General features: G+C 46.9%; 1 protein-coding gene across 2 annotated transcripts; it reads right to left on the bottom strand.

Annotated features, from left to right (window-relative positions):
• Nucleotides 1–5,962: 5,962 nt before the first annotated feature.
• On the bottom strand, nucleotides 5,963–9,274 carry LOC109767967 (uncharacterized). 2 transcript variants are annotated; one of them, XM_020326704.4, is made up of 5 exons: nucleotides 8,818–9,274; nucleotides 7,690–8,014; nucleotides 6,850–7,604; nucleotides 6,676–6,774; nucleotides 5,963–6,509 (listed from the first exon to the last, which is right to left on the bottom strand). In XM_020326704.4, the coding sequence occupies exons 1-5, from the start codon at nucleotides 8,849–8,851 to the stop codon at nucleotides 6,259–6,261; spliced, it is 1,464 nt and encodes a 487-aa protein (XP_020182293.1). In that variant the 5' UTR covers nucleotides 8,852–9,274; the 3' UTR covers nucleotides 5,963–6,258. The 2 variants fall into 2 exon arrangements, with proteins under 2 accessions (XP_020182293.1, XP_020182294.1); XM_020326705.4 differs by having other exon boundaries at nucleotides 7,690–8,011; nucleotides 8,818–9,241.
• Between the last annotated feature and the right edge of the window lie 533 nt (nucleotides 9,275–9,807).

The raw sequence follows: 9,807 nt of genomic DNA, 5'->3' as shown, positions 1-9,807 counted from the left end.
CGGGGGCCGGCGAGGCGGCTTCAGGTGATGGCCACGGGGTCAGCCCCGATCCGATCTGGATCGGGGGGAGGGGAACCGAGGAGTGTGGGGGAGTGGGGCGACGGGGTGGTTAGGGTTTGGGTTACGAGGCCATATAGGCCAGGGGAGGTTAGGCGGGCCAGTTGGGCTGGCCAGCTGGGCCGATTGGCCCAGTGGGTGGGGGTTTGTTTTATTCCTTTTTTTTACCTTTTCCTATTTTTCTTTTCTGTTTTATTTTAGTTACACATTAATTTTAATTTAGTAAAATATATCTATAGCCCCTAAAATAATGTTTCAGAACAATACACTACTATAAAAAGTTTTACCCTGATATAAAATAGTTTAGTATTTTATAAAATACCAAAGTCGTTCAAATAGTTGTTTTGCTACTGTTTAAATCATTTTAGTGCTTCCAATATTTTTTTACAAAAATGTGGTTCCTCCACCATTATGTCTTTGGATTTATTTGTCCCATTTTGAACATTTTAGTTTTAATGTTTGAAAAACTTACCGTTTGACTTGATTTTGAATTTAAATTTGAATCGGTTTTGAACTAACACGAGATTAGCAACAGTAACCATCGTGACGTGGCATCATTAACAGAGGTTTATTCTAGCTTAACTACCCGGGCGTCACATATAGACATCAACCTCATCGTCCGAATTATCATCATTGTATTTAACCATATGCATTCTAGGACGATCGGTTGTAGACCTATGAACCTCTTTACTTCGACTCTCTTGAGCCAAAGCTTTTTGTAGGACTTGGTTAATATTCAAAAACTCATAACTTTCTAGCCTCTCTTTAATGTGAGTTTTTAAACCATTAAGAACATGATCCACCAAGTCTCTCTCAGTTATCACTAAGCTAAAACATCAGTTTTTTATATCTCTAAATCTCTTGACATAATTGGTGACCGATTCATCATGTTTTTGCCTAACCGATGTAAGATGTGACAACTTAAGCTCATTATCACCGCTATAAAAGTGATCATGAAACTTTTGCTCTAATTGCGACCATAAGAGAATTGAACCACGTGGTAAAGCAGCAAACCATGAAAATGCGGTGCCAGTTAAAGATAATGGAAATAAACACACTTTCAATTCTTCCATGGAACCTGCTTCACCCAACTGCGCTAGATACCGACTAACATGCTCCCATGTTGTTTTCGTGCCCTCTCCACTAAATTTGACAAAATTAGGAACCTTATAACCTTGATGGTACAAAACTGTCTCAAAGTGTTCGGGATAAGGCTTTTGGTACACACGACTCTTTACTTTCGGCTCCTTTCCAGAAGTTTCTAGAAACACCTTATGCAAATCCTCCCTTAATTTAGCTAAAATTGGATGGTAGATGAAAATGTCTGTGGCAATGACATGGGAGCAACCTGAGTACTAGCTAGTGGTGCAACTTGCGGGATGGACGTCGAACCATAATTCAGCGGAAGACCAAACATGCTTGCGCCTATGGGTGGTGTGACAAAGTGATTCGGCATTGACACCAAATTGGGCACACTCATAATAGGATTAGGATATGTAGGTGCAACCACAAGCTGGTTGGTTTGACTAGGGTAAAGATTCAATGACATATTATATTATTGTTGCATAGGAGGTGCCGATGAAATAGGTAAAGTTGGACTAGGGTTTTCAGATAAACCAACAGTACCACTAGATGATAGAGGCATATTTTTCTGAGCATTAGTATTTTCTATGAAGGAATTGTATGTCATCACATTACCCTTACTAACAAGACTTTCAATCACAGCCACTTGCTCTGGAGAAAAAACTTTACTCACAATGATTACATCTTGTTTGTCAATGAGAGGAGGGAAATTGATGTTTCCAACCGGGGTGATGTTGCCTTGACGGTCCTTCTTGAAGCTTGAAAGAAATGCCTCCAAATCCTGCTCCTCACGCTTCTTCTTGAGCGCCTCAAAAGCCTCTTCACACTGATTCTTGAGCGTTTCGTAGGCCTGACGATGTTCATCCGATAGTTCATCAAGACCGGGCTTAATGATGTTATCGGCACTAACTTCTGAAGCCTTGGGGAGATCCGACATGGTGGATGATGATTCTTGATCTTTCTTCTCCGGCGGAGTCGCCAAAAAGTGTGTTCGCACACGAACACATCACCATGTACCTCCAACGCCGAGGGTGATGCACCGCAGCTCACGTTTAAGGAGACCCGTCCGGAAGCGCGGTACGCAAGCAATCCGGCGGGTGCTTTTCAGGACCCGAAACCCCACGCGCCCGAGAGGGACCCTGTCTGGACGCGCGACGGCTATGGGCTGCCCTAGGTCGGTTCGCCCGCCCCTAGAGCCTCGAGGATCGGTGCCCTTCAACACGAAGAACAAGAGAGAAAGAACCAGGGAGAGATGTAAAACTAGGGTAAAAAGTAGATGGGTTTTGCGATTGTGTGTTTTTCAAGCGGCCATCACCCCTTAGGTATATAAGATACGGATAGACTTTCCGTACAAGAAAAGGACTCCAAATCACGTCCAAATCTTTCCAAAATTAACTGAACTCGGATTTAGGTAAGTCTGGAACATCAGTTCGGTTTTTAGGCCCCACATGCCATAGACGACCTCGGATGAAGATGAGCCCAAAAGCAAATTTGACCGTCTCGACAAGGCAAAGAAATTTTGTGTTGATCCTTTTTCGATTCGAAGCCATCTTCGGGGCCGAATCGCTCGCGCAAAACAGAATGTTACTCGCGCTACCCATCAGACACCGTGTCTGATGGGGCGCGCCACTTTTGCCCCGTGACAGGGCCGCACTCAGGTGGCTGTAAATTTTACATATGATCTCGGATTGATACAATTTTTATATCAAAATCGACCATTTTGACGAGATGAAGACAATTCATGTAGAATATTCCTCCCTTGAGGCGTAATTGGCCGAACGGTGCTCTGGATACAAAATCTCAGTATTTCGAACACAACTTCGGCTTTGAGATAAGATCGGATGGCAATGGCCCAAACTTCAAAGATGTTCATGTCGACAATACGAAACTTCTTCATGTAGGTCATTTCTCCATTTGAGACCATCTTAATTGCATTTCATGCGATGCCAGAATCTGGTGTCAACACATGCCCCCCTGTTTTTGGCAAAGCTTGAATGCCGAAAAATAATTTACACTGTGTTTGTTCTAAGGACGATGTCAAGACTCCATCGGCCATTTATATTTCTCAGGGCGATAATTATGTGTCGGCCATTGATTTTAAATTCTTGTTTACATCATACCTTGGAACCGATTACAACCAATCGGCTTTAAAGATATGGGAATGGACCCGTTCCTTGTAGCACTAAGGAAATCAAACTCTGAGAGGTCATGCCCTGTTAAGCAAGTAACATCGGGATGATTCCAATCCACCGATGCATCGGTCAAAGCAACACATGCTGAATTATCCGCGTGAATGACTTCTACCTCATCATTGACCCATTGTGTTAAGAATTGATGCATGGTAGATGGCACACATTGGTTAGTATGAACCCAATCACAGCCTAATATAACATTATAGTTACCTTGCACCTCGACAATGAAGAATGTGGTGGCCAAAGTTTTGCTTCCCACAGTGAGTTCCATGCACATCACACCTTTGGCCCCTATCTTTTCTTTACCCTCAAATCCATTAAGTACCATATTGGTCTTCATCAACGCATCATCATCTAACCCCAACTTCTTGAAGACCGAATAGGGCATAAGATTTACCACAACACCACCATCAACGAGCATCCTAGCAACCGACGATCCGTTAATATGACCTTTGAGGTACAATGGCTTCAAGTGTTTCACCGGTTCTTTTGGCTTCTCGAAGATAGTGTTCTTAGGACCAAAATCCAGCTGGGCCACATCCTCTTCCTCACCTATAGCACAAAACTCGGCAGGTAAGTAATACACCATATTAATATCCATAACTTCGTAAACGGGCGTAGATTCGTAATCCACCATCTCATCTTCATCTCCCAATGTTTATATTGGGCTTAAAGTTTCCTCAATTGAAGTGGGTGTTTCAGGTGGTGTGGACGATGTAATAGGGGTCGCATCATCCTCTTTTAGTGGTGAAGGTGTTGCTGCAGCTAATGTAGAAGCATCTGCGTTTTCTTTTTGTTTAGGCCTCCACACTTGTTTTGCGAGTGCCATGGGCCTAATTTCATTGAACAATTCGTCCCTTTGCTTCTCTTCTTTGTGTTCTACCTTCTCGTGGTTCCTTATGCGTTGTAATCTCCTTTTCATGGTCTTAGTTAAACCGGGAGGACACCACTTAGGTTGAGTATATTTGGGATCCCTAGGTCTGGCCTTGCTTGTGCTCGCCTCATGATCATTAACCATGGAACCCTGCCGAACAATAACAATATCACCATTAGAAGTAGCAAGATTACCAACAATCGGCCTTTTGATCTTCTTTTGCTTGTTGCATTCTGAAATTTCCGCATTAGGTGACTTAATACGCGACACTTTTTTATTGGCCTTGATTGGAGAAATTTTTGTTGGCCGATTAGCACCATAGCTCAAACGGCCTTGTGCGGGATAATAAAGCCTCTCGCGAGCAGGCCTTCTAGGTGCTGCCCACCCCATATGAAAAGCATAAGGAGCCATTGGGGGCTGCCCCCATCCTCTACTGAAGTCTCTCATGTAATATGGCGCATACGGGGTTTGTGACACCCATGGTGTCGGTGTCCATGACCCATATGACCTTGCATAGCGTCGAAACTCTTGCTTCAGAATCGATTAGAGCTAGAACCGGCCGCTTGACTTGCATATCTCGATAGCAACATATCAAAAGTTGGCTTGATTCGCTTGCGCTTAGCTTCACTCTTTTCCCACTTGCCAACTTCTGAATTCTTGGGCTTGATAAATTTAACATGAGTATCTTCTTGTACTTGTGGTTGCCCCCCCCCCCCCCCCCCCGAGTGCATGATTTTTTATAGTGATCTTCAATACTTCCTTGCCATCGGGTTGCTTATCAAGCATAACCTCTCTTCCCAAGACTTTGTCGCCCTCCTTGCCTTTCCTGGGTTCACCAATAACAACATTATCTTTATTACCAGATTCGGCCATGCTAGACCGAATTAACATTTTCTTTCCCTCCAAATCCATGGTGTTTATCGGGAAGGGCTATTCATCAACTTGCATCTCAGCAAAATTCAATCGTTCGTCATTAGTGGCTGATTGTATTTGTCGTCGAAAAACATTGCAATCGTTAGTAGCATGAGAAAATGAATTATGGTACTTGCAATAAGCACGCCGTTTTAGCTCCTCAAACGGCGCTATGGTGTGTGATATTCTAATCATCTTGTCTTGCAAGAAAGCATCAAATATTCTATCACACTTAGATATATCAAAAGTGAACTTCATCTCTTCATCACGATTCTTGCGAATCGGCTTAAGAGCATTGCATGTATAGGGTTTGGCCTTTGATGACCAAACAAACTCAGTAGTATAGACATCAACCTCATCGTGTGAATTATCATCATTGTATTCAACCATATGCATTCTAGGACGATCGGTTGTAGACCTATGAACCTCTTTACTTCGATTCTCTTGAGCCAAAACTTTTTGTTAGACTTGGTTAATATTCAAAAACTCATAACTTTCTAGCCTCTCTTTAACGTGAGTTTTTAAACCATTAAGAACAAGATCCGCCAAGTCTCTCTCAGTTATCACCAAGCTAAAACATCGGTTTTTTATATGTCTAAATCTCTTGACATAATCGGTGACCGATTCATCATGTTTTTGCCTAACCGATGTAAGATGTGACAACTTAATCTCATTATCGCCGCTATAAAAGTGATCATGAAACTTTTGCTCTAATTGCGACCATAAGAGAATTGAACCATGTGGTAAAGCAGCAAACCATGAAAATGCGGTGCCAGTTAAAGATAATGGAAATAAACACACTTTCAATTCTTCTATGAAACATGCTTCACCCAACTGCGCTAGATACTGACTAACATGCTTCCATGTTGTTTTCGTGCCCTCTCCATTAAATTTGACAAAATCAGGAACCTTATAACCTTGAGGATACAAAACTGCATCAAAGTGTTTGGGATAAGGCTTTTGGTACACACGACTTTTTACTTTTGGCTCGTTTCCAAAAGTTTCTAGAAACATTCTTATGCATCGGCCATTTATTGATCAAATTTATTTGTGCCATGCACCAAGAAAGCGCCACATTGTTCATCTTATTGTATTCCCACTTCCCACACCGTTCTTCTATAAATCTCTGAATCTCTAACATCAGACTTTGGGAATGGCACCCAGAGACTCCTTGAGCTTCTCAGCGGAGTGTGAGAGATCAATCATGTCGCCTCTCAGGTACCGGTCGTAGGCGGCGAGGTCGAAGTGGCCGTGGCCGCACATGGCAATGAGGATGACCTTCTCCTCCCCGGTCCTCTTGCACTCCAGCGCTTCCCTGATCGCCGCCGCGATCGCGTGCGTCGGCTCCGGCGCTGGGATGATGCCCTCCGTCCGTGCAAATTGCAATGCAGCTGCAGATAATTCATCAACGAACACAAGGAATGTCTGAGTTCAGATATATGGCAAGAGACGAGAATTCAACAGCAAAATTCAGAGATGCTGTTTCATCTCATACAGTTAAAGAAAAGTTGTTCACTGATCATGATCAGAACAACAAAGTGAGTTAATGAGCAGTACCTTCGAAGCACTCAGTTTGCTGTATGGACATGGCCTCCATGAACCCGAGCTCGTACACATGGGAGATCAGAGGCGCCATTCCATGGTAGCGAAGCCCACCTGCACAAATGGCTTTGCATCAGTAAACAGAGCAGGAAGCCAATTAATGGAGACAGGAGTTGCAGTGATCAAGACCTGCATGGATGGGATCGGGGACAAAGTCGTGGCCGAGGGTGTGCATCTTCATCAGCGGCGTCAGCCCGGCCGTGTCGCCGTAGTCGTAGGCGTAGACGCCCTTGGTGAGCGTGGGGCACGCGGCGGGCTCCACGGCCTTGAACTGCGGGTTCATCCTGCCGGCCAGCTTCTCGCGCATGAAGGGGAAGGCGAGCCCGCCGAAGTTGGAGCCGCCGCCGGTGCAGCCGATGACGACGTCCGGTGTGTCGCCGATGGCCGCCAGCTGCTCCAGGCACTCCTCGCCGATGACGGTCTGGTGCAGCAGGACGTGGTTGAGCACGCTACCGAGGCAGTACTTGGTGTCGGCGTTGGTGGCCGCGACCTCCACCGCCTCGGAGATGGCCATCCCGAGGCTCCCCGGGCTGCTCGGGTCCGCCGCCAGGAGCCTCCTGCCGGCCTCCGTCACGTCCGACGGCGACGGGTGCACCTTGGCGCCCCACGTCTCCATCATCAGCCTCCGGTACGGCTTCTGGTCGTAGGACGCGCGCACCTGCCACACCTCGCAGTTGAGGCCGAAGAGGGTGCTGGCGAAGGAGAGCGCGCTGCCCCACTGGCCGGCGCCGGTCTCGGTGACCACGTTCTTGACCCCCGCCGCGGCGTTGTACCACGCCTGCGGCACGGCGGTGTTGCCCTTGTGCGACCCCGCCGGGCTAGTGCCTTCGTACTTGTAGTAGATCTTCGCCGGCGTGCCGAGCAGCTTCTCCAGCCTCTTGGCCCTGCCATATCACCACCGCAAACACCTCACTCCACGTTCCCCTGAACCCTGCATCCAGAGCGAAAAGCGCAGGTTCTTTTCTGTACCTGATCAGCGGCGTCGGGCGCCAGAGCTCGTAGACATCCCGGACCTCGTCGGGTATGTCGATGAAGCGCTCCTCCGTGAGCTCCTGCCTGATGAGCTCGTCGGGGAAGAGAGGGGCCAGGTCGCTGGGGTTGAGCGGCTGGTGCGTCCCCGGGTGCAGCATCGGCGGCGGCTTCACCGGCAGGTCGGCGATGAGGTTGTACCATTGCTTCGGGACGCCCACGTTGCCTGGATACGAGCCGGCCCTGGCGGCGAAGCTCCTACGCCCAGTGACAGCAACTCTGTGCTTGGGTAAGCGATGAAGCGAGGAAGCTTGCTCCGGGACTGCTGCAATGCAGGTGGTGTTCGCAACGCCAGGATTCAGAAATCACGAGGGTGAAAAATCTAGTAACTGAAACAATTACGTATAATGACTAATTAACACAGATTAGATGTGCTTAATGATTTCAGACCGAATAATAAGCATTGACAATGTTGTCGATCTAAAAAATATTGATAATCTTTCATGGAATGGAATGGATTGTTGGTAGGTGCCAACGACACAAGCGTGCGTGCCCATCATCTACACTGTTCTGCTCTGCATTCATCCAACGACATTACCGACGTTGACTTGACGCCTAACCAAAATGATTTTGCCATCTCCCATCTGTATCCAGCTCCACAGATAGATACAGATAGCCCTTCTTGATATCGACCCGTGTTGGGAATGGCCTCACGTTCTTTTCTTGAACAAAGATCGCCGGCCGGCAATAACCAGCTTACACACATTGCAGATAATAGATTTTCCTTTTTTTTTAGTGTCATCACCTATGCTCTCTCTCTCTCTCTCGGTTCATCTATTATCTGAAACTGCATCCACTAACAAGCTAGACATCTAGTATTATCTGAAACTCCAAAGAAACAAGAAAGCTTTGAGGATTGAGGAGCTGTTGGATTAGCCTGGGAGTTGGGACTGGAGTAAGTTAATAACAGCACAACTAGAACCAAATAACATGGTGAGAGAAAAAAAATCCTTGGAATCCAAGCCCGCATAAACCGAATCAAACCCTACGGATCGAAACGGTTTTGACTTTCGAGCGAGGAGGAGAAGGGATCGGGCGGGATGAGGGGTCATGCACGGGCGGACGCACCTGGGAGCCGGGGAGGGCGGAGGGCGGTGGCCATTTCTTGTCGTCGCGATGGAGCCACCGCCGCGGCGCCGGCTTGCCGTTCCTGGCTTCCTGGATCGCGCCCCGAAAGCTGCTCTGCTCAGTGAGTAGAGTAGTGGGTAGGTAGTAGTCAACCACCGGGCTGTGTGTGTGTGAGAGAGAGGCTGCCTGCCGCCGGGTGGTGTGGTGTCGAGCGAGTAGTTAACGCCGCAGGGCTTCTCGGGCTGTTGTTTTTCTGCGACGATGGATTGGATTCTGCCTGCGACGACGACGTACAGCGCACGGTGTCAATGGCTGAATGCGATTTGCAAGACCTGGTGGGTGGATGGGTGGGTGGTGGCGGCTACACCGCCGGCGCCATGAATTTTTAAAAACTGAACCATGAAGTGATCTGTCGATCAAGGACAGCATTGCTTGGTGCACTTATTACAGGAAGAGCAGATCCGGGGCTCTTCTAAAAAATTGATGATAATGATATTGGACGATCCATATGGCACAAAACTGTGAACATAATATTGTATTCACCCATGTGGATGTGAAGATAGTACTTCCTCTGTCCTAAGGTTGCGACACTTATTTTGAAACGAAAGGAGTAGAATAGAGACACTCCACGCCAAACAGTAGCCGGTGGGCCGCGGATGGAGCTGGTTGGGCACTCGTCTTGAAGGCATCATTTTCTTCGATGCCATGGCTTTTTTTTTCTTTTCCATTCCAAAGGGGCGTTGACACGGTTGCAGCCTGCATCCCGTTTTTCCCGGAGGATCCCGTCACCCTCTCGACCATTCTCGCCATGAGATATGAAGATCAACGGCAACCGATTGATCGTCAATTGCTGGTTTGATTCCCAGTCTCCCATGTGCCCAATCGTCAATGCAGCTTTAGAAAGAAACCTTTAGAATAGTTTTTTTTTGTTTGTTTGCCGGACTATATTTGGTACCGGTAGAAAGTAGAAAGTGATCGCATCAGTACTGA

The sequence above is a fragment of the Aegilops tauschii genome, chromosome 7 (assembly GCF_002575655.3).
Source record: "Aegilops tauschii subsp. strangulata cultivar AL8/78 chromosome 7, Aet v6.0, whole genome shotgun sequence".
Taxonomy (NCBI): Eukaryota; Viridiplantae; Streptophyta; class Magnoliopsida; order Poales; family Poaceae; genus Aegilops; species Aegilops tauschii.
The sequence above is the reverse complement of the archived record's forward strand: the minus strand, read 5'-3'. Positions and strand labels throughout refer to the sequence as shown.

What these genes read in the sequence shown, in the direction of transcription:
- LOC109767967 (XM_020326704.4), bottom strand. Translation starts at nt 8,851, where the DNA reads ATGGCCACCGCCCTCCGCCCTCCCCGGCTCCCAG. An exon ending in CGCCCGACGCCGCTGATCAG is followed by an intron (nt 7,605 to 7,689) that starts GTACAGAAAAGA and finishes GTGATATGGCAG; the next exon opens with GGCCAAGAGGCTGGAGAAGC. An exon ending in GCAAACTGAGTGCTTCGAAG is followed by an intron (nt 6,510 to 6,675) that starts GTACTGCTCATT and finishes AATTATCTGCAG; the next exon opens with CTGCATTGCAATTTGCACGG.